At 29.1% G+C, this 26,294-nt stretch overlaps 1 protein-coding gene across 1 annotated transcript in view; it reads right to left on the reverse strand.

The window, feature by feature from the left end:
- Nucleotides 1-9,402: 9,402 nt before the first annotated feature.
- LOC107444741 (uncharacterized) overlaps nucleotides 9,403-26,294 on the reverse strand; it is a 32,030-nt gene continuing 15,138 nt past the window's right edge. Inside the window, exons 2-6 of the mRNA XM_043049915.3 lie at nucleotides 17,942-18,062; nucleotides 16,119-16,229; nucleotides 14,237-14,624; nucleotides 12,516-12,976; nucleotides 9,403-9,685 (exon numbers count right to left, since the gene is read on the reverse strand). Of these exons, the coding sequence (XP_042905849.2) occupies nucleotides 9,641-9,685; nucleotides 12,516-12,976; nucleotides 14,237-14,624; nucleotides 16,119-16,229; nucleotides 17,942-17,968 (1,032 nt within the window). The 5' untranslated portion in view covers nucleotides 17,969-18,062 and the 3' untranslated portion in view covers nucleotides 9,403-9,640. The remainder of the gene's footprint in view (nucleotides 9,686-12,515; nucleotides 12,977-14,236; nucleotides 14,625-16,118; nucleotides 16,230-17,941; nucleotides 18,063-26,294) is intronic.

Genomic DNA, 26,294 nt, shown 5'->3' on the forward strand with positions numbered 1-26,294 from the left:
TGAAAAGTAGATTATTTATAAAGTTCGATGCTTTTTTTAAAAACATAATAATATAATATATTAAAAAAATACAATAAGATAACATCAATGATATTTTTCCAATTAATTATTTTTCTCAGATTGTTATAGCTTTTTATTTTTTAAACATTATTTATGTCAGCGTTCGGTTTACATTTATTTGATTCCTAATTTGCGAGATTCGCGAAAAACACACTTAATTAGATTCTGGTATGTAAGAAATAAAAATTTTGCATGAAATAGATTTTTTTCTTTCAATAAACAATCTATTTTTGAATAACAACTTTCTTTTCTGGTTTTGTTCAATGACGGTATAGATGTTTGTTCATTAAATCCGTTTTACTAAACATGTTTTGAATATTCTTATGAGTTTATTCAATTAAATGCTTTGGATTCGGATCGCTGTTCTGCTGCTAGTAGAATTATCTTAACTCTGGGAATAACTGTAGGACATAAAAAAAAAAAAAAAAAAAAAAAAAAAAAAAAACTTTTATTGATGAAAATAGTTTATATAATCTTTATGCACATTTCAAAATTCAACTCTCACGCCAAACCAGTAGAATAAGTTATAGCCGAAATCAAAATTTAAAAGGTTTATTATAAAATCTAATTTCTTTCTTTCTAGAAAAGACATACGATTCTTGAAATATAAATCAAGAATAATATTCAATCGATTTACTTGTAAGGTATACAGTTTTTAAACAGTCTGTTATTTGTATAGTAAGGCTTTACAACTTCGTGACTGCGAGCGAAGACCAACGGCAATGTGACTGTATTGCGTACCGACCGCCTTCACTTCTCAGATCAGCAGGTACTCATCGATCTGAAGCTCTCTGGACTTCAAAACGAAGCTGGAGATCAATTTGTAAAGTATACAAAATCGATGCAGTTTAAGATTACGCAAAATGTGTTACTTGATTTAAACAATAATTTCAAAAATACTATGGTTGTTAAATGAAATAATTATACAACTGGTAAGTTTATATCTTTTTGTGTTTATTTATTTTGCGATAGGCCAGAAGTTATCATAAATACTGGCTCGAATTAATAGTTCATGTTCTAAAATATTAGGCTAAATGTTTGACAGGAAATATTTTTTTAATTATCTACTTTTAAAAATTATTTATACATTAATTTTAATAAATGAGTTGTTTAAAAATTACTTGTTTCATTTGCTGCTATTATTGTACTTACCAAAAATATCTAATATTTAAACAATTTATTTTTATTCAGCAAAATAAATAAAATAAAATAAATAAATATATAAACGCTCAATAATTAAGTTTTATATCTTATTAAGGACAGTCCGAAACTAAACACTGATGTAAACAAGTATTCTCAATTATTTTCTACTGATGGTCAGCTAAGAATAAAATCAAATCAATTATTGTTCTTCAATCTATATTATTATATCAATAATCTAAATTCAAATCGAACGTGAAAGGTGAGATAAATAGCATCTTTAAGATAAATTTAAAAGTGGATTGAATTCAAGCAAAATTGTAGTCATGATCTTATTTTGCACTTTGTCATACACGTTCGTATTCTAAAAATAATAGGTTTGTTTTTAGCTTCAAACAATTCTAATTAGAGAATAGAATAAAATTGCTATTTATCTTCATCAAGTACAGAATTCCTTTCTCTCAGTTTGTTCTATTTGTGAAGAAACAAAGAATGATCGGAAATTGGCGATGGATTGAAGATTATCAAGATGAGCATTGTTCATCGCGCATGAAACACATTTTTTATTGTGTGATGTATGACGCTTGTGACAGCTTTGAAGAACGCGCCAAAACTCCTGAGGCAGCTTCATAGGAACATCTGAAGATTGCGGTTTCTCTTGTTTTTTATTTCACGGATTACCGCTGTGGCCTTTACACTTGAAAGAAGAAATAATTGGCCACAATAAGGTCGAAAATTGTGGTGGAGTTTAAAATTTATTTCTTCGACGCAGTGGCATGCAAAGGGGTTTCGATTACAAACTACTACTTTTAAAATGTATTGCCATATAACTTTTATAATTAAGTCAAACAGATACTATTTCGCTGGCGAAAGTTAATTCAGTTATTTTACTATTTATTTTTAAAAAAATTAAATTAATGGCGACTTTATCACTTGCGCCAACAAAATGGATAAGTATTATTAAATTTTTTAACTGGTAAATGTATGGCTAATGCAAACTATTTAGTCAAGGGTAAAATGTGATTTTAAAGGATATTAAATAATTCAGTTTTAAGTCTTTGAAATTTAAATATTCTTCGTGTTTTAGGAATAAAAAGTAAGAATTGTTCAAATAATTAATGTTTTTACTCATAATGATTTGCACTTACATAAAAAGGATAAAAACGGCAATGTATAATAAAAACGGTAATGTATAATAAAATGGATAATGTAAAATCGGAATTTAGATGTCTGTACGCCACTGCTTCTTTGACTTATATTTATTTCAGTACGTACAAAACTATAGCTACAAAAATGTAAGTAAAATGTATGAACAGTAATAAATAATTGCAATTGTATATTTAAGTTCTGCCTAACTTAATTGTTGATTAATAAAATGTATGCTTTTGTTCTTTCCAATCTTGGTTTCTTCATTTTAGTGCTGCCATCTGTGAGACAAAATCAACACTTTTTAGAGGTAGTATTCTATTTTCTTGTTAATATCAAGCATTTGGAATTTGCTTACGTTTTATAATGCACAACATAGTACATGTAGTACATGCACATATAGTACAACAAAATTTTTTTATAAAATCTCAATACGATGGTAAGTAATAAAAAATTATGGAATAGAGATTTTATTAATAATAATAAAACAATTAATGTTTCTCAAGAAGGATGAACTGATTCTACTAATTGAGAAATATTGCATTTTGAAGGAAAATATTTACGTTATGATAAGAATTTTACATTTTGAAAACTAATTTTACTTTTATTTTATTCGATATAATATATTTCGTAACAATATATATTCAAACACCATACATATCTATGAATAAAAGTTCCACCAATATATCGTCAACTTAAATAAAGATTTTATTCAATTTGAAATTTTGTCCTTTTCAAATGCAAATTTAACGTTCAGTATCTAGAGCAGGCAACAAACTTTCTACAAAATGTAATATCCTTAAGCAACGGTGGAACGTGTCCTAACCTCACAGAGTTTTGCAGTGGAAAGAGTTCCCCCACTATTTGTTTTTATTAAGTTTCAAAACACAATAAATGAGTATTTAATTGTTAATATAGCGGTATTATTTAAGCATTATTTAAGAGTGAAAGACCCCATTATTAATATGAAAAATGTAAGTTTACAATTAAAGAAAGGGAGGGCGTACATTCATTTATTTTAACAGTTAGGAAAGGAGTTTTTTTCAAGAATTTCCGTCTTCCCTTAACCACAAAAAGGATGTAAAATGCGGCAAGCCTATAACCACTACAAAAGAACATTTTCTCTCTAACTTTGATTTCAAGAAATAATGGTAACACAGTGACTGAAGTAATTACAACAGAAATATCGTCAGTAAAAAGCGTGGCATGGGAGTGAAATTTGGGATAACCGAGGCGGTTTTGCTTCATGTGGTCTATTTTCAGATGATTTTTCATCATCATGAAAAAACAAGTAATACAAAAAAAAAAATTTTAGTCAATTCCCTCTTAGATCAACAAAGAAATATTTTATTTTAGTTACTTTTTGTTAAATAATTACAATTAATATAAATATGTATATTGGTGATTCTCACGAAACATGACAATTCACTGTCCCTTGCTCCAAGATATAATACTATAATACTAAAAGAACTCTTTTTTTTAAAAATTAAATAAATAGCATTGCTGTTAGCATTTTAAAATGACTTTGCACTAGCATTGACTGTTTTGTATGCTTAAAAAATTTAACTGAATATCAAAATGTCATTTTCCTGGCATGTCCCAAACAATATTTCCAATAATAACTAGCTTCAAAACTTCCCTTACATTTTTCAAAATCTAATTTTTTTTAATCTTATCCTATGTAAGCATTTCTAGAATATGCGCAGAGGGTATTGTTTACTAAAACTTCATTTAAAATAATTTTTTCTGTCAATAATTTGTTTGTCCCATGAAAATCTGTCATTTTCCAGGCTACTTTTATTTAGTGATTTATAACCAAAATAGATAGCGCCAGGAATCAATATCTTATGTTAATAGATTGATAAGATACTCTCCTATCTGAACATGACTTGATGCATGAATAAAGAACCAATTTTCTGGCTCAAAATCTATTTCAAAAAATTTTTCAAGGTGAGTAGGTTTTTGTTTTGTCATTTTCCTGGCTTCTTGAAATCATTAATAACAAAAACTTCATAGATTTATCTGAGTTATTTTAAGAAATATTGTTGTTTTCTGCAGAATATAAACGTCTTCGGCCAAAATATTAAATTAAAGTAAAGTTATATGCTATAAAATGGCGAATTTGTCATTATCCTGGCTGTCATTTTCCTGGCTTATGAATGCCAGGTACATTGAAGTGTTACCAGAAATTCTTTTTAACTGCTAATACTGTAAAGAGGGAAAGCAAATATTAACCTAATACCAAGTTTATGTATGATTGTAATATGCTTGGATGTAATCACAGTTATTTATTTATTTAATGATTGATTATTATACACAATTTTATTCTGTACATATCAGCAACAAAATTTTTTTGTTTCTTTCTACAGTGGATAAAAGGAATTAATTTAAGCAATTTATGGTCCATCTAACATAAAGGTTTAAGTTGAGTTACTTACTATTAACTTAAAATGACTGTTTTTTAAACTTCTAAGGTAATATGTCATTTTCCTGGCATTCAAAATTTGATGAATTTCTATTTTATTTATTTTTTCTCGAGCAAATATCAATAAACTACACTGCTGTCTATAATATATTAATAAGTGTAGCTAAAGAAGTATACAAAAAAAATTTTAGATTATTTTGAAGACTAAATTTGAAGAAACTTTTTGGCCCAAATTGTCATGTTTCGTGAGAATCACCCATATACATATGACAGAATCAGAATATTAAGTGGCAAAAGATTTATTCCAAAATTTATATCATGCTAAATATCTTGTATAAGAGAAATTTTTTTCTCTCATATAAGACTAAAATTAATTGATTAAATTTAAATAATGAATTAATATTTGAAAAAACTGTAATAACATCAAGTGTAATCCAGTACAAGTTTAAATAAATGTATTTGAATTTGAGTGGATGAATAAAAAGTATTTTATTAACGACTCAAAACTTGAACAATATATATATATATTAATATGTATGGGGAATGTGAACTAATAGTAGAAATTGAAAAATCTTTTTTAATGAAAAGTTTTTTTTATTGTAAGATGTTAATATATATATACAGAATAGCAGCAAAAAAACGCCTTCGGACAAAGTTATTGCATCATAGTATAGAAGTTAATTAGTTCCTTTTTGATTTGCGTGTTTATTTCCTTTTGTTTACCACTTTAATTATAAAATCTCTTTTTTTGCTTTCTTTTCAATGTCACAATGTTAAGCAAAAAATCTGATATATTCGAATTGTTCAAGCAATGAAAACGGCAGTGTGAAATCGTTCGTATGCTTTATGTGCCTCAGCAAACAGTGTCTGATGCAACTGCCGTTCCAAATAAAGCCCTAAATTCTGCGCTTTATTGGCAAATGGTAGAAACAGGGCTTAGATTGAAACTTTACAAGTTAAAAAGAAAAGTTCAACTTCTCACTGAAGAAAAAAACTGGTGTGGCTACAATGATGGCAAATCTTTTGCGATGGGCCCAAAAGGAACACTGGGAGAGATTCTTTTCACTGACGAGAAGCCCATTACCATCCAGTAGGATCATAACTCCCAGAACTATAGGATGTTGTCTGTAGACGCTTCAAGCAAATCGGCGATGGACATTTAGTCAACTTTTATTTTTGCGACGTAGCTTAGTTAGCTGTTAACCGAACTTAACGCAAATATTTTTCTCATGAAAGCCTCATCTTTGCTCTAAATATTAGTAAAAACCAGCTCTGAAACGTGTCAAGAGGTTTTACCTTTTCTTTGCAGAATTTGTGCAAGCAGGAAAATACCTTTGGTTTTTGTGGATGCATGGAGTGTAGTGCCTGCACTAGCCCACACGAAAGTTTAGAGACTGAAAACAGTCCTTTCGATTATAGACACAGAATAGATTAAAGGTAGAAGACTTGTGAACCATCGCTGAAAATTTCGATAATTGTTTGCGCCTCTGCAAAAGGTAGCTACTTATTATCAGGAAAAAAAAATTTATTCGAAAAAGTTTATTCTTATTATTATTTATTTATTTTTAATACAGTTATGTAAAAAATTGTAGTCGAGTTTTTTTTTGTCACACCCTGTATGATTGTATAATAACTCACTTGTGTGTCTATTTTCAATTTGGTTTTAACTTTTTGCTCTCCGAGCTCTTCCTCATGATGTTTGAACAAATGAAAACACTATATTATTTGAATTGAGCAGTGCAATACTCCCAGGTGACGACACAGTGAAAAAGGTCTTTACATTCGGCTTAAAAAATTATTCGTTAACATAATATTCGTTCGTTTACAAAATGTTCGCTCCTTTTTTTTTGTCAAAAAAATGCAATTTTTTTTGTTTATTGAAGAGCTTTGATTCTGCGAATTTTTTACCGTAAAAATACTAAACTTAGTAATACACTTTTTTAAGATATTTTTCTCCTTATCTTTAATATATCGCAATTTTTCTTCTTTTTTTAATAAAAAAAGGATGTGCTTTTTTTATTCATTACATGCATATTAACAAGATAACGACCCTTTGTAATTATTGGGGTACTTACTCTAAGTGACAGTAATGCTAAGTAACACTTTCCAACCGAAATAAGAGTCTCAAATTAGAACCATATATTCCTTATTAAATTAGGATCAAATCTTATTTCGATATGTGATGACAATTAGCTAATCGAAAGTAATGCTAAACATCACGTTCCTAGCATTTACTACCAAGCGTTTAGCGCAACATAGCCGATTCTAGCTCCTATGTGAGCCCGTGTAGGTGGACGACTATGAGGAAATTTGTGTAAGTGAACCAACTGGCCGCTGACGAGTCCGAGATTAATTTCTAACCTTCCTCTTTGCACTTAGAATTCAAATGCCGAGAACTCAGAGAAAAGCTGTTGAAAACAACCTGAAGCTGCGAAGCAGTGAGTTCACATAGGTGAACCAGCAGGTCGTAACATACTTTATAGTATTGTGTATTATTGTATACGTAGTTTCTATTTTACTTAACGTTCCGCTTCTCCTTTACAAAATTGTATTCGGTGAGTAGTGTAGCCTCAGAAACCAACTCAAATCCAAGTTCATCAGTGTGAAGACAAAGTTAAACATCTACAAAACTTTAATCAGGCCTATAGTTACGTATGGAAGTGAGTGCTGGACCCTAAACAAAACAGAGGAGGAAAAACTGCTAATTTTTTAAAGAAAAATTTTGAGGAAAATCTTTGGATCTCTTCAAGAGAATAACGTAAGGAGAATTCTTTACAACCACGAAATTTACAAAAAATATGACAAATTCGGTGGGACCGACATTGTGAGAACTATTAAAGCATCACGCATTAGGTGGCTGGGCCACCTCTTCAGAATTTCTGATGCCCTTCCTGCCAAAAAAGTGACTTTTTTCACAATTGAAGTGACGAGACGTAGGGGACGACCACCTACAAGATGGATAGACGACGTTGAAAAGGACCTCAAGCTATTGGGAGTCAACCGATGGCGGGCCGTTGCACCGGACAGGGCCAGATGGAGGAAAATCTGTGAGTCAGCCTTGGCCTGTGAAAGGCTGTTGCGTTTATGAAGAAGAAGAAGAAGAGTAGTGTAGCTTAAATTTGAAATTGATGGTTTAAAACTAAAATGTAATTCCAGTAATTTTTGTCGGGAAAAAATATGATATTTTAATACATCTAGAAATGACAATGGGTAATAAAAGTGGAGCTTTATGTAGCCATCTCTTTTTAAATATTTATTTACGAGGTATGGAATACATAAATAAAGCTCATTCTGATCCAATTGTGTTGAAATTCTAGAAGAAGAAAAAAAACCATATCCAGTAACAAGATAACATTTTCGCTTATAAAATCATTTTATTTAACTCCATACAAAAAATCTTTACAACATTTATAAAGTGAATACGAAAAATGGCTATATTAGAAGTATTAAACACTAAAAACGTTGATTTTTAAATAATCTTACAAGAATTGCTATCAGTTTAATTTCAAAAACGAAAGAAAGTACTTTCAAATTTGATGATTTTTAAAATAAAAATATATATTGCGCTGAATCTCTATAATAAATGTAAATTGATTGTAAATTTGACACCTAGTAATAAATAAGAATTTAAACTGATGGAAATAATGTTTTAATTTAATTAGAAAGATTTTATAATAGTTATAATAGTTTCTAGAATGATTCAAAAAGAGAAAATATCTATTTAAATTGTACATCTTTTTTTAAAGAGCTTTTCAAATTTAAGTTATGTTATGAAATCAAATTAAACTGCATTATCAAACTTAAATTTTATCATGAACTCAAATTAAGTTGTATTATCAAACTTAAATTATAATATATATATATCACAAATGTTATTATATATTATATTTATTGCAAGTGTTATTATATATTATATTTATGACAAATTTCATTATTTATTATATTTATTACAAATATTATATATTATTACAAATTGAATTGCATTGTCAAACAAACTTAAATTATATTATAATTTATAAATATATATTATGTTGGTTTTGAAACGCAACTAATCAACCACACAAAAAATGAAAAACGTTTACAAAACGATTATGACTATAACCAAGACAAAATTTTTGACTGAACCATTAAGACATTTTGATGGTTTATGTTGGTTTCCAGATGGCCCAATACTATATAATGGTAACCATCATCCAACAATTTCCATCATGTGGTAATGGATTTTGATGGACCAATAAACTTCCATCATTTCATATTGAAAGATGATGGTCTACCAGCATGTTATGTTGGAAATTCTTTGACCAACAAATTCCATCCTGTCATGATGGAAAATGTTACTTTAGTACTATGATAGTCAACCAGCAAGGAAAGTTTGGTATTTGTGAACTAGCAACACTCATCATTTGATGATGGGACGTATTGATTTGCCATTACTAGACCAGCATCCTATCAAGTCATGTTACCTATTAATAATGGAGCTTCCTCTTTTATTTTATAACACATTATGTTACACTAAATAATTTCCCACTTTATTTATTCTTGGAACATGACTCAGCCAATCTTTAAAAATTGAATTGTATTTCTCGTAATGAAAAAACTCTTAAAAGTTATGTCTCAGATCTCACTTTATGAAACGTTTTAGAAAAAACTTTATTCTGGAAAACAATTTGCCTTTTCTCACAGAAAGTTTTCCACTTGGTGAGACAAAGGTACAAACTGCATATTTTGGTTTTAATATTTGGAAAATTTTAGCTAATTAAATAAGATTTTAATCACTAATATTACAATATTGACGATGAATATGATGAAATATATAAATTCATTCTCAATATATTCTTAAAAGGTAAAAGCAGTAGTTTTGAAATTCCGCTAAGAATGTTGCTTAATGTACAGAGCAGCCATTTTCTCAAAGTCCTGTAAGAAAACAATGAAACTGATTAAAACAAATCCAATTAAGTAAAGAAAAAAAGACAGAATTACTAAAGATATTAAATTACACATAAATAAGGAAGGCAATATAATTCACGTTCTAAATATTCATTAAATTTCACATGTTTTAGTGGTATTATAAAAGTGACTATTCGGCTTTGCAGTTAGCTAGCTAGCTGCAAAAGACAAGGGAGCGAAAAGCCTTTTGCTTTTATATTTTCCAGAAAAATGCTGTTGGACGTCTGAAAAGTATGGGTATTCTCAAATTTAATCAAGCAGTAAAACCAATAGGCAAATCCTTGCAATATTTGAGACATTTGGAAAATATTTCGCCGCAATCAATGGGAGGAAGTTGGAGCAAACTTAAGATTAAGGATGGGTAAAAACTGGGGACACAACTGTTTGACAAAGCATTTGAATGGGATTGGTATCTTCTCCATATGTGTAAGTGGGCGTCATGAAGGACTTGCATAAGAGTATAGATCCGCGTTGGCTGAAAGGATAAAGCATTCACCTCCCAATACCTTGCCACAGGTTTGAATCCCAGTGGTAGAGGGCCGGGATAGCCTGGTCGGTAGGGTGCTGGGCCAATATCCAAGAGGCCGTGGGTTCGATCCTCGCTGGCCGAAGACTCCCCGTGTAGTAAATGGTGACTGATGCACGTTAAATCTGTCGAGTCTCAAAGTCCTCCATGTTCCCACAACAAATCAATACCTCTGGGGGTACTGATCCAGGAGTTTCCTTGTCTTCTGGATTGGTTCAAAATTACAAGGCTACGGTGTTGAACGTAAGTTGTCGCAAACCCATGAAATTGGGTCGGCTGTTCAACGACGGTTATAAAATAAAATAAAATCCCAGTGGTAGCTGGTTGATACAAATTCTGCTCACGGCTCGCAACGATCACACGGCGACGAAAACTATCCTCAGAGGTAAACGGATCATGCTTTCGAATGCCCTTGCCATAGAGGTAACCTTGGGATGGGGGGTTCTCGCCATGTAGCGAAAATGTGGGTTAGTTTCATCAAATAGTTCTCCATGAAGGTTAGCTTGTCTCTATGCTGGATTCAAGAGTTCCCTTGTCATTTGGGTTGGATTCAAAATTGAAAGGTTACGGAGTTGAACATTGATAGGCGTAAACTCAGAATTGGATAAGCTGTTCAACGCTGGTAATAAAATAAAATAAAACGGATTGTGTCTTCTTACGTGCCTAGATTTAGATCAAGAGTTTTAGACTTGGGTCTTATCTGGGAGGTCTAAAAATTGGGTGAAGTTTGCAAATTATGTTGGATTGCCAGAACTTAAATGAACTCGCTGTGATCAAACTTTTTCCTTTACATCCTACTACTAGTTTGTTTATCTAATTTTTTTCGTCGATTGCACTTTGTTCCCGTTGGAAAGAATTGAGCCGCTTAAACTATGTTTTTGTTGTTGTAGTTCATTTACGTCACACTAGAGCTGCACAATGAGCTATTGGTGACGGTCTGGGAAACATCCCTGAGGATGATCCGAAGACATGCCGTCACAATTTTGATCCTCTGCAGAGGGGATGGCACCCCCTCTTCGGTAGCACGACGATATGCACGCGAAGTCGAGCACTTTACCGTAGAACAGTTTAACGAGGACCAATAGCGCACACTCTCGGCACCTACGCAGACTAATCCAAGAGATCCCCCACCCGCACACTGACCGCAACCAGTGATGCTTGACTTCGGTGATCTGCTGGGAACCGTGTCTTAACAATCAGTCCATCTATGTAGGTGGATATTCTAGAGTAATACCACATGCAATAATAACTTAACAAAAATTGCGTTTAAATACCCGTAAGGGTCAATTTTGATACAAATTCTTTATTTTATGTTTTTTAAACAAAATAGGCGTTTTGTGCTTATGCAAAATAAATAAAATAGCTTTTTTTCCTCGCTGTATACAGAAAATTTGATTTATTGAAAGGGATGGATTGTGGTGGAAAATTCCGTTCGGCTCCTAGTTAGGTGCACCCAATGGATGGGAAAAGTCAAGTTATCGCTGAAGACTTTTAATCCTTATCGCTTTCAGCATAGTTTATACTAAGAAATGAAGGAAATCGACCGCCTATACAGTGGAAGGTTATAAAGAAAGTTCGAATGATTTATAAAGAGTTTTGAAGTAAAAGGATCCGAATGCTGTATATTCAGAGTAGTTCTAGGAGTAGAGAAAAATTTGATGACTGGGGGGTGGGGGTCTTGATTATTAGGGGACTTATAAATCCGTGGAAATTCATCCTTTAATTTGAATGATCTGAGGGCAGCTGGCATATCCAGTCGATCATTCAAGGGTCTAGTGAAAATCTGTAAAAGTAACCAGAGAAAAAAAGGACAGCAAAAATAGAGGCGTTTGCACCAACTCTTTAAACTAGGCATATATTTACGCAGAGACCAGACACTTACTTAGAAGACTTAATAACAGCATTTAAAAACTAATTTCCTGAATTAAAATACAAACTATCCATTAAATTGGCTTAAAGAAATGCATTTGGTTATATTCATTATATATGTAATTGCAATTTGGTAAAGGGGCAATTAGGAACGAAGTAAAATTTGTAGTTAATTTAGATGAGTTAATATTGCGCTTTTAAAACGGAATATTTATTAGTATTAAATTAGAAAGTCAGCATACTGATCCCTAAATTATAGTTGCCGTTCGGGTCCATATTTTGGTAACAGAGAGCACTTAAAATAATTTCAATGCAAAAAAAAAAAAAAAAAAAATTGAAAAATTCTGTTTAAATGTCTGTTTAGTTCAGTTTGGTATGAAAAAAAACTTGAATCAAAATTACCTCTATTTCTGCCATAATTGCTGGATCTACCTGGCCTCTCACGTTATTATTATTGTTGTTGTTATTGTTATTATTATTATTATTACTGGAAATTCTTCTCATGACTGGTGCTTTACATGTGTATTTAGGAATAGGCTTTAACTTCCAGTCATCTTCAGCTTCTTCGTCACTGGATTCAGAGGAAGATGATGATGAAGAATCGATATGGCATTTTACTTCGGGAGAATCAAAGCTCTTACAGTTTTTAAGTTCAAAGTTGGTGAGTGCACCAGGTTCATCCCTGTTGTTGTTGTCGACAATGTTATCACAAGATTTTGTCCTTTTAGCTGGATTCCAGAATTTTTTTCGAAATCTGGAATCTACCATTTTTCCTAAAAATCTCAAAGCAGCTTTCCAAGCTTTTGTGTCTTTCCCAGAAGAACCGTCTTCTTCGCTGCTGGGAGAACCAGACTTGATATTAACTGAAATGGTATGAATTTTTAAGTTTCAGTCAGTATGTCGGAAAAATACATTCAATATGGTTTTGAGTTAATAGAAATATTGGAGAATTAAAATATATGATGAACACAAATTATCATAATGTATTGAGCCCCAACACATATGATGTATAATTCGAAATGTAGAAAGGCTGTGGTTTCAATTTCTTAAAATAATAGCAGTAAAACTTATAAATAAAAGGAAGTCTGGCGTTTCATCATCTATAATATGATCAATTTTGTGTTCGTGTGTGTGTATTTCTCTTATAACTCCAGAATCATATGAGTCAGCTTAAGTTAGCGCTCTGAAATTTTGACAGTGATTGAAAAGGGCAATTTAAAGCCCGCAGTTTTAAAAATCGTTAAAAAAATTTCAATTATATCGCTCGGGAGAGGCGTTTGAAAAATGGGATTTTTTTATTGTCTTACATTGTTTCCATGTCAACAAGGCGTTTTTTCTATTTAAACTATAGATTTATAAAATATTTTTGTATAACACCATTAACGTCTGTTAGCATTCTCTGATAAATAAAAAAAGGAGTTTCTTTCTCGTTCTTAAATATTTAATTATATTTCATTCGTCATGTCAAATAAACTTTAGTGAAAGTGATATTTGACTCACTACTTTAATGAATTCGTATTTCTAAATGAACTAATAGTCCGACTGTTAAAAATTAATTCATGAATTCATTTGTTCTATTAAAAAAAGATGGTTACAGGTGTGCATGATTATTTTGGCTTTAGCTTACATTTCCTCACGCCGCTAATATTTCTTAACAAATGAATTTTCTTATGACACTAAGTTTTATCGTTTTTAGTTTCAATTTTTTGGAAACATTTTCCCTCTTTAATCCGAGGTTTAATTTTTTTTATAACAATTCTGTTAATTTTTTTATATCGATTTGCACAAGGAATTTTAAAAGTTCTGTATCTGTTCTTATTTCCTTCTATGAAATTCACGATTTTTTATTAATTCATGCAACTTCAGATTATTCATATTCGGATAAATATGTTCATAGTTCATATAAAGATTGAAGAATTAAGTGAGAAAACATGTTAAGTGACTTTGAAAAATCACATAGATTTCGGCGTTCTCGAATATAATTGTTTTTTGAGCATAGAAATTTTATATATTCCACGATAACTATAAATAAGTAGATTCTTAATAAATATAAAAAGAATATATTTTGTTGACAATTTCTTGCTGCTTCTATACATATTTTCAAAGAACTCAAACTCGCTTACGGGATGAAAGTGAAGCCACAGATCTCAGTTCTCCCCACAAATGTTTCTTTTTCATTTTAAAGTTTGGAGAAGACATCAAGTGGCAAACTTTAGATTTTAGACTACTTCTGGATGAAGTTCGACTCAGATTTTCTGAAGAGGAATAGAGAGCCGGGTGTGAAGAAGACAAAGATATGGCTCCATCACTGTTAGAGATATCCAAGCCATTTTGTCTCAACATTCGACGTTTGGCGTAAAAAGCGTTTCTTTCTACACGATCGAGGGTTGAACCCAGATCGTGAAGTTCATTGGAGAGTTCTGCCATCTGTTGTCTGTAGAATTCACGATCACTGTCGGAATCTGGAGATGTCCTCCGGAGGTCAGATAGCTGCCGCTGCACCATGTCCAACTATTAAAAAAATTATGAGTTTTAGAACGTGATTACATATAAACATGGGGTTTTCTGAAACTTATGCAAATTATGAAACTTATTAAAAGAAAAAAATTTAAATTCAGAAATTTTTTTTAAAAATTCTTACATTACATTTAGCTATGAAAGTTTTAAACAAAATATATCAATGAAAGTTAAAAACATTTAGAAAGCAATTTTTATGGAGGAAAAAATATACTAGTCATTTATATGTTCAATAGTAAATGGAAGATTTTTTATGTGAAACAATAATAAGTCACAGCATCAAAACTTCAGAAAAAATAGTGTCAGGTTCATAATTAATGTTAATTGAAACTTTACCTGATACTGTTCCATTTTTAAACAAATACAAGATGATTTAGAATTAAACAATATAATGTTTTTTTTTCATAATTACGAATACTTCGTTGTAACTCAAATTGTGGCAATTCACACCCCTCAAAAATATAAATTTTTAAAAAAATGTTTTCAAGGATTATAAAAACATCGATTTTATATGCTGTCACTGTTCATTAATACGCTTTTAATTAATGGTCATATTTGAATAGTGGTTCAACTCCATCTTTGTTCATTTTGAGTTACTGCAGAATATATTTAAATCTAATGAGTGTACTTCTTTTCCTATCAAAATCCATTAAAGTTGTCCTCTGTTTTTAGCAGAAACAATCTGAAGCTGAACTAGTTTTAAAGTAAGCTAGTATAAATATCACTTGCAGAAGGTAAGCTTAACTTAATATATTCAATTTGGACAACAATTCAAATGAGGGCTTCATAAGATGATACTAATTTTTTTCCCATCAATAATAGTTAAAAACTATAATTACACTGAAAAAAATTCCGGATCAAATTGTGCTAAAAAGTACTGACAACCTGAGCACGACATCCATGAAATGTATTTTGTAGTTTTATCTATTTTTACTGCAATTTTAAAGTAATATTTATTTAATTATAGTAATCCAGTGATGTTACATTAAATATTAATGCAAAGATAACGATCTAACAAATCTTGTCTCGTAAAATTTTACTTTAAAGATGGATTTTACGGAAAAAATTACTGAAACTCTGAGGGCTGATATTTTTTACCATAAATTGATCCGGAATTTTTTTACAGTGAATTTTTTTCACAGTGATAGTAGGGTTTTTCAGCTGTTTGATTCTGTTAGAATTTTTATAGTAAAAATACTTGAATTTACTTTTAGTTGAGTTGATATCGTCCGATGTTTCAACAAAGTAGAACGTCTCAATGCTTCGTGTTGAGATACCATGAAAATTCCTTTACAATAAATATTTATGTAAAAATAACGATATAACACATTTTTATTCTCGAAAAATTTTACTTTGAACAATTATTTTACGGCAAAAATTACTAGTATCCTGAGAGCTGGTACTTTTTTACCATAAATTGATCGGTAATATTTTTTTTTTACTGTTTGATTCTATTAGAATTATTTTATTAAAAATGACTGAACTTACTTTCAGCTGAGTTGATACCTTCCGATGTTTCAACAAAGTAGCGCGTCTCAACGCTTCATGTTGAGAAAGCATTAACCCAAAATCTCTTATGGGTCCAAATCTGCCCAGTATCTAAAAGTGTCATGAAAAAAATTTTTAAATAATTCAACTGAGTTTAATTTATCATTGAGCAATATTGGTGGTTAAAATAATTGATAGTGACTTCTGAAGGAATAATTTAATTTATAATAACAAAATAACAGTTTTTAAAATAACAGTTTTAGGTAAAATTTTTAAGTTAGGGCTACATAACATTAACACACACTTAGCCTCGTCGAGTTAAGTGAGCAAGATATCTTTGGGTACATCCGAAATAAAAATCATGCAATTTGCACATTCTTGAATATTGCAGCGGTGGTATAAAACCACTACTAATTATGTTTTAATAATGTAAAAATTATTGAGTCAACAGTTAAAGAGAATACTGAGTCAACAACAACAATTAATATGTTAACAATAAATATGTTAGCAATTAATATGTTATTTGATAATTTATATTGATTTTACTTGTTATGCCATATAAATCATTTCTAAGAGTTATCGACTTTTTGTATTGTTTCTTTGCTGGAAAGAAAATAAATGACTTGCATGATTTTAATAAAATAATAAATTAAGAAAATAAGCATATGATTGTTAGAGAAATAGTTGTAAATAATTAAATTTGTTGTGAACAATTTCAGTAAAATCAGTTTATAGAAATTACAACAGATGTCGTCACTGAACTTCATGCATTTTGTATTCGAAAACAATACAAGAAACTAACTGTGGTGCTGCTATCTACTGAGAAGAACCTAAAGCCAAAAACAATTGTTCAAGTTGTACAAATTTAAAAATATACATGATATATTTTTTAAAAAATATTGTTTTTCAAAATGAATAAACAAATAAGTAACAACCTATATTTAAAAGTTAATCTAGGTGTAGACCAACTGCAAGCAAACATGAAACAAACATAACATAAAGACAAACATGAAACACTTGAGGATCATGAATAATATTTCAAAAGAAAAAAAAAAAGGAATTACATATAAAAATGGAAATTAGACAAATTAAGCATCCACACTGCATATTTTTCTTCACATTAGCCAGTAAATGTAGAATAATAATAATAATAATAATAAAAATGATAATAATGATAATAAAAAAATAATAATAATAAAAGTTATAATAAAAATAATAATAATAAATAAAATTTAATAAAAATAATAATAATAAGAAAAATAATAATAGTAATAATAATAAACGTTATAATAAAAATAATAATAATAAATAAATTTAATAAAAATAATAATAAAAATAATAATAATAAATAAAATTTAATAAAAATAATAATAAAAATAATAGTAATAAGTAAAATTTAATAAAAATGATATTATTTAAAATGTGCTTATCCTGTATTTTAGATGTAAACATTTTTAATTACGTATTTATAGTGTTACATAAAGACCGAAAAATATAATAATTTGAAGCAATACGTGCAATGGTCATCAAAGCTACACTGTTCAAAAAAAGAAAAAAGATAAATAAAAACTCAACATGAGTATAACTCCAATTCCATTTTCTTGTAACCAATTCGACAATTCAGAGATGAACAGTATGAAACGGTTAAGTTGTTTTAACTTTTCGGAACTCTATTTATAGTTAAAATCTTATTTTTTTCTTTCTTAAACATTGTTGATTATGTAAAAATATTTTATTATATTACACGCTTAATCTATTTTTATGCATGTTTGGTTTTTAGCACTTATTTATTTATTTTATCATCAATAATGAAATGTTCTCACCCGAGGAGTTTCGACCTGTTCCATCATTGCAGGCTACATTTTTATTAACCTTCGAAGACTTTCATAGCATATAGGGTGTCCTCATACCAAGACAAACTTTAATAATTCAACTTTGTATAATCTGTAAAAAGAGAAAAATTCTTCATTAGTTTAATAATATGCACACGTTATTAGACTCGATTTGCAATCACTCACACAAGTAAGCGACATAATGAATTACTATGCAAATTACTTTTTCTTAATTTACAGTTTCTCAGAAAAATTCTTTATAAGAAACGGTTTGATGAAAACTTCTACAATTCTAATATTTAATCTCTTTAAATTCCTGCGGAAAAAGTTTTTAGAAATGATGCAGCAACAGTTCAAAATTCTCGCATTTTTAAGTGGTATTGTAAGAAGTGCCGTTTTAAGTGGCTTTGTTAGATTTTGATAATAGAAATATTCTGGCTCGCTTTATAAATTTATAAAATGTGTTTATATCAGTCAAACTATTAAAAAAAAGAAAAGAAAAAGAATTGAGTTGAAGAAAGATGAAAATCTCATTTCTCTCCTAAAGTTTCACTTAAATATTTTAAATATTAAGAGAAATTATTTTTATACAGAAACGATTTTTAAATAGTATATATTATATAATAGTATATACTATATATAATAGTATTATATACTAGTATATTAAATATTATATATATTATACATATTATATGCTAGTATATACTACTATACTATTATATACTAGTATATATAATGGTATATACGATTTTTAATAGTAGGACATTTCAAGTATTTAAATGTATGAAAATATTAAGTATTTAAATATGTAAAACAAATTAAATATTTAAATACATAAAATGTGCCTCTTTCAATGACAACAACTTAAAAATACTATTTGGTAAGTTTCAGGATTCAAGTATTAATAATAATTTTTTAAAACAATTATCAACTGTAATACGTATGCCTATTTTCTTATAAATATAAGATACCACGAAAAAAATTTCCAGATTTTTTTTCATTTTGTAAACAATTCTTAAGAAACGAGAGACAATCTTCTTAAGATTAAAAGCTAAAATTTTTAAAAATGTAAAAAATGCTGCGTATTTTGAATTAATGCGTATGTGGATGAATAAGTCTGCTCTAACTTCAAATACCGTTTCTTAAAACAGTGTTCGCTAATATTTCCTTCAGTTACTTAACAATTTAATAACATGCATTTATTCAATATAGTCTCTTTTATATGTAGGACTTATTTTTTTTAAATTGTGCCAAATGTCATTTTGATATTGTGTTAAATGTTGAACATTGACTTGTTCAATATGTTGCCATTTTGTTAAATTTTCGTTAAAAAATACCATTTATGAGAAAACTATATTCGTATCGTATCAGTGGTATATTAAGTTGTAATTATGCTATACGGATATAAATTAAAGGAGTAATTCTTACAGTAATATTTATTTAATTTGGGTGATTCAGTGATTTCACTATAATTATTACTCTAAAAACTACAGTATATCAGATTTTTTGTTCCTTAAATGTTCCGCTAAAAATGGATTTTATGGTAAAAAATGCTGGCACCCTCAGTGCTGGTACTTTTTACCTTAATTTGATCTGGAATTTTTGGGGAGGAACAGGACGAGAAGTGATTATTTTTTGTAAGGCAAGTAAGACATTGCTTCAGATTTTCTTTTTTTTCCCCCTTCTTTTTTTTATGTTAAGCTGATTGAGTTCAAGTTCGGTATGATAAGATTGATAGTTTAGACGTTATAATGATTTTATAAAAAAAAGTTTTAAAAAAAAGTAGAATGCTATACTTGTACCTAGTTATTTATCCGACATTGCTACATAAATAAATAGCAGAAGTAGTGTTTCCCATGTTTTTTTAACGCTGAACTGAAAGAAGCCAAAAATGAGCCCATAGGACCAAAAGTTCAGAAATTTTAGGGGATTTTATGCATAAAAATTTCCATTTTCGACTCCTACTTTAGAGCAATTTTAACATTGCTATCTATACCAGTGAAGCATAGTACATTGTGTATTTTTTTACTCTGAATTGCATTGACACATTTAACTTTTAAATTGAGCTCGCACTCTGAAGAATAATGTAAATTAATAAATTTATTTAGTAATCAAGATCTTCTTTCTTAGAAAAAAAAGACAATTTTTAGGTGATATTTTATGAGAATTGTAAAGGCGTAGAAAGCTCTATAAATGTTCCATAAAATTTGCAGCAAATTAGAGAATCCAGAACGATTCGACTAATTTATCGTCTCCCTCAATATATCTTCTTTTCCGAACCCCCGTATCATTTGTGAGATGTGCCGACAATTTTATAAAAGAACATTGAGACAAATAAATATTCCATTCATCTTGGAATTGAGCCAATAAAAATGTCGCAGAGATTGCAGATTTAGATGAACCAGATAACTGGGGCACTCTGTCTTAACGCAGAAAGCAATTAGCGACTTTCCTTAAGTAAGAAAAGTTCCGAAAAGTGGTGTCTTGGGTCGTTTCAGAACATCAAAGACTTTTTGTTCTGCGAGAATCCATTACATCAGTCTCAAGGGTTCTTTTCTAAAGAGTTTAGAATATTTTAATGATTTTGGGAGCAATGAGTACGTTGGCTGTCTGGGTTTTTACGATGATTCCAACTCAACCAGTAAACATTTTTATGTATTTGTGAATATTTACTGCCTTAAAATATACAGGCAGTTTGTTAGAGTTTCATTTTTTAAAAAAAATATTCCAATCTTTTGCCATTATTCCAAACTTTTGCCATTTTGCAATATTCCATGCTTTTGCATTTTATAGAATTTATTTATTCATCAGAGTTTGTTTTTAATAAGACTTTACTTACTTTTAACAGCTTTATTCACCAGACGAGATTTAAATAATTAATAAGGTGAAAATCAAATTTTAAAGAAAAGCTTACGTTGATAAGAAAAAACAGAAATCGATTTTAAAGATTTAATACTAAGAAGAAGGTTTAAAAAGTGATAATAACAAAAAATAATTACGAAAAAAAGTCCTGCATTAGAAAAAATGTAAACGAATTGAAATAAAATAAAAATTTATAATAAGGAGTTATTAGGAAAAGTGCTAATTTGTAAGAAAAATAGATATCTTTCTTCTTAATCTTTATTTTAGATGAGATTTTTATTAAAAATTAGGGTTATGTTTAATTTTTTTTATGGGAGTATTGAGTACAAAATGTACTTTGAACAGTTTAAATTTTATTATTATAAGCCCAAACTAAAATGTTTTTTTAATAAAAAATCCAACAAAAATATTTTCAGAGCGAAATTATATATTCTCTTTAGGAATATTGATAAGAAATAAAATAATATTAGAAACAATAAGAAATAAAATGCTTTGCAATATTATAAACTTACACAAATCTTCATATGCTTTTCATTACTCCATAGTTTTACATATTTTTCATAACTATCTAAAATAAGTTCTAAAAAGACATATGATGGCGGTCATTAAATTTTAAGCTTCTTTAAGTATCACATGATTTACGGATGAAAGTGTCAAATGCTACGAAGTAATAATTATGAGATTTAAATAAACTCAGCAGACGATAATCAGAGCGAGCTAGAAATGAGCCTCAATATTCACTGATACGCATTAAATTAATAAGTTAGTAGTTACTTAGTTTGCTGCCATAAATATGTCTGGACGGCGCAGACTGGGAAGTTAATGTAGCGTGTACATTTTTTAACACGATCAATAGTTATTACAAGTGTTTTAGTTTGCTTTCAAATAACCACTAATGCGATGCAACAAAAATGAAAATCGAATGAAAAGGATTAATCGTACGGTTTTAACTAGTCCATTGTTTTATTTTCTAAAATAATTTCGTTGCATCCTGCTTTCATGAGAATTGAATTAAATTGCTTCTGAATAATATTATCTTATTTTTTAATGAATGAAGGATGCGTAACATGCATGGATAAAAATATAAATATTTGATTTCAAGTGATTGTTTTGCATTATTATTTCAATGTGTTTCGAGCAGTAAAATCTACGTTTATCAGGTTTAAATGTTTTTTTTTTTTAAAAAGAAATACATATAAAATAATGTTACGATTGTTTAGATAGCAATGTCAGAAACATAAATTGTTACTGAATGTCAATTTTTATGTATGAAATTGTTATAGCTCTTATAAAATTTATCGCCTTGAGTTTGGTTGCGTAAAAAACTACACATGATTCAATATTTGTTTTTCTAGATAGCAATGCTAGACGCGTATGTAGAGGTATAGGTACAGTATTATGAGTATAAGATTTTGCATGCGAACTTTAATAAACTCTAAACTATTAGTCCTCTTGAATTTACTTTAACCTCATTCTATTCTGCACAAAAAACATAAAAAATAATACTTCACTAGTCCAGATAAGAATTTTTGATGGATAAAAAGGCATAAATTAAAAATTATACTTTTCACAATTCATACTTATAAAAAATCCAATATAACTTCTAAGTTATTAGCCCTACTGACTGATACATAGTGTAAAGACGGTCAGAGTAAACAATTACCTCACTTGTTTTGATAGTTACATTTCAATTTTCGTCTTCCCTGCTCTGACCTCTTCTCCCTCTCCAGGAATTAAGATGGAAGAGGCAAGCGTCTGAGATCTATATGTGGATTACCTCATAACTTTTAAAACAATTTCCAACTTTTCCCTAATTATTTCTATATTAACTTTTAGGAAAAAAGGAAAAATAAAAGGATTTTAAATGATCTTAGCAGTAGTTTTAGATAAGTTCGGGCATCGGGAATATATTGCTATGAGTAGTAAGTTTGTCAGGGAAAATGTTCTTTTAATATTATGCAAAACATGTATCAAATGTATTTTAATTTTCTTTCAGATGTCGAATCTGATACAAAATAGGACATTTTTGTATCGATTCAAAAATTCAAACTTTTCAAAAAATAGTTCTGTAAAAAACTAAAAAAACTAAAATCGTACACCATGAAGCCTAATATCTTTCCATATCTATTATAAAGCACTATTGCATCGTTCATAATCTATTGTATAAATAGTTTGAGATGTCATTCTTAAGGAAATAAACACATCCATCACGTTTTCAAAGTAAGACATAAACGTACAAAATAAAAAAAAATATTTTGATTTTATCAAAACGACGCGCGTTACATACAAAAACAATGTCTTAAGTATTAAAACATTCTATCGCTAACTGCATTCAAGCTTCAAACTACAACTTTCCTGTTTTCTTTCATCCCCAAAGCAATAACCGAATGAATAATATTTCCGCAATTTTTTACCGTAAATTCCTTTTAGTAGCCAAACATTGTCGTATAAATGGGCAAATATTTAAAAAAAGAATAAGACAGGTGCGTTTATGGGCTTACACTTTTTTAATCTCGTTATTAAATGGCTATTTTTATGGTGATAAATTCGGAAGTTAAGAGTTGCCTGCGACACAGGTCAACGAGTTTTCAACGCCAGATCTTTTTTTGAGATTACATTGGCAAAATAAAATCCATTATGATTTGAAATAATAAAAGGGGAGAGTTTATGCGTCTGTCTGGCTGTGTGTCTCTCATATAACTTCAGATCTATATAAGTTCTAAAATTTTGAAATTTGAAAAGCAGATGGAAGAGGCAATTTTATTCCCATATTCTAAAAATCGTTCAAAAATAAGAGAAATGTTTTTAAAAAAAGTTTTCTCTCAGGATGCGCAGTGTTGTATTGGAAGTTCTTGACACAATTTAATTTGGTTAATTATTTTAAAGATAACAAAGGTTTATGCCACTACATAAACTTTTGTTATCTTTAAAATAATTAACCAAATTAACCAAATAATTAACCAAATTATTTAAAATAATTAACCTTTTAATACACAATGTAAAAAATTCAGGATCAAATAACAGTAAAAAGTACCAGCACTACTTTTTATCGTAAATCCATTTTTATCGGAACATATGTTACGAAACAAAAAATCTGATATTCCGTAATTTTTACAGTGATAATTACTATTTATCAGATCAATCTAATTAAACAAATATTACAGTAAAAAGTATGGTTTAATATTTGACGGCAAAAATGGATTTTACGGGGGAAATGGATTTTAAGGATGATGCACCCAAAGCGCAGGTACTTTATATCGTAATTTGATTCAGGATTTTTTTTTACAGTGTACAACTCTATTTGATCAATGACGAGTTGTACTGGGAATTTTTTGCTTGCTATGAAATAATTATCGACATCAGTGTTCCCCAACACCCGGTTCGTGGACCGGTACCAGTTCATGGATCAAATGGTACCGGGCCGAAGTGGTATTTTGAAACTGAATTTAAATTCTTAGGTTTATATCCCAAATTAAAAATATCTGTGTTCCATTAAAATTTTCTGACAACCTATCTGTGAAGCTGGGTTTTCTGCAGTAACAGCAATCAAAACAAAGAAACGGAATAAATTGGACATAAGCAACACGCTTCGGGTGTCATTGTCTCCGATTACCCCCAGATGGAACCGTCTCATTACAAAGAAACAAGCTCAGGGTTCTCATTGACTTAACGTTCTAGTAAGTTAAAATGTTAAATCACTTTATATTTATTTTTTGGTGAACTGTATTTAATTTTGAAGGCATATTTAAATACAATTACATTAAAATTAATAATTCAAAATAATTTAAAATATAAACAATCAGCCTCCCCCCACCCTCAAGTGGGGCGCGGTAAAATTATCAAGCGTTGACAGGTCGGCGTTGATAAGAAGGTTGGGAAACATTGATCTACATGGTTAATTTTATTAGATAAGCAAAATCAAAGCTGATGGCAAATGGAAAAGGCGATACGAACTAGTATTTTTTAAACAAACTGACACAATGCCAGTATTTTAGTTATGCTTTTGAAACATGTTTTTATAAACTAAAATGATATAGAATAAACTGTAAATGAAATAAATAAATAAAATTCTTAAAGAAAAATGCTTGGTTGTAGATTTTTACTATCATGTATTGGCTATGATCTGTAGCATCTTTTTGGGTTGTGAATGAGACTGAGAATAAGTCTAGCTCAACATTTTTGATGTTGTTGTTGATAGAACATTAAAAACGTGTGTTTTTAAAACTGATAATGCCAAGTCACCGGGGAAGACTACAGATAATTCAAAATTAAGATTACTTCATTATTTAATTGCGCCAGTATATGCCTTTCAGTATTGAGCATGCATATTATTAATACTGATTATTTAATTATTTACAATTTTTCTCAGTTCGACGAAAGGGTATTCAGGTGGTTTGGAATAAAATTATAACAGCTCTTTTCTGCCGATTCTTATAAAATAACTTTTATTGCTTGTAAAAGTTCGTTTATTTATTTCATTGGAACTAGAGGAATCAATCAAAACTTGGTTGAAAAGAATACTAGTTACCGAAAGTTAGGTTATGATACTAAAATTATAGATAAGAATTACAACTAATGAAATTTGATAAAAATCTGTTTTAAAAAATGTAAAAAATAGATGTATTGCTTTTTAAATTTTCTTTTTTTACCTAGTTAGTTCAATTAGATGAATCACTAAATATGAGATTATTTAAGACTTTATTTGACATTAAATAAATATGTCTTATTTTATACAAAAATAACTTACTGTATTTTAAAAGAGAAAAAATAATTTTGATATGCAGAAAAAATGTTAATGAAAAAAAAAAATTTCCAAATAAAATAGCCCTTAATTTTGAAAATTTTTGTAAAAGGATAATGGGAAATATTTTCATATCTTATGACTGAAATAACAGAAAGTTGTACACATTCGAATTATTTTCTATTCATATTATTGAATTCTTAACATTATTGTTCTTTGAACAAATAAAAGAAAATCGATAAATAACGTAGCTTTCAGTTTTGTTTATTTTAGAAGAGAATACATGAAAATATATTTAGATTCTTTAATGAGGTTTTATTATTTAGGTGAATATATAAACGATTTTTCCATAATATTGAATTCATATTATCAATATTTTTTATTTTAAGTGGCTAGTGAACAAAAACACAAGTGGACATCCATTTAAAATACAAAATTTTCAGTAGTGAACTAGCGTACCAGTTTTGGATTTAGTACTTAGAGCGGGTGCATAAAAAGGTCTTGCAATTCAGATTATTTTTTATATTAACGTATGTTTTTTATTTAGCGTATTAAAAATTTTTTTTTAACGCATTCAACGAAAATCATTTTTTTAACGATAATAAATATTATATTTATATAAAATTATTTCTCCTACAAACATTTTTATACAGTTCTAAATTCTATTGTTTAATTTAATTCCATTTTAAAACTTTTATGAACTTTAACTTATTTTATGATAATAGTTTTTCTGTAAAATGT

The sequence above is a fragment of the Parasteatoda tepidariorum genome, chromosome 1 (genome assembly GCF_982258835.1).
Source record: "Parasteatoda tepidariorum strain Cologne lab strain chromosome 1, Ptep-v5.0, whole genome shotgun sequence".
Classification (NCBI taxonomy): domain Eukaryota; kingdom Metazoa; phylum Arthropoda; class Arachnida; order Araneae; family Theridiidae; genus Parasteatoda; species Parasteatoda tepidariorum.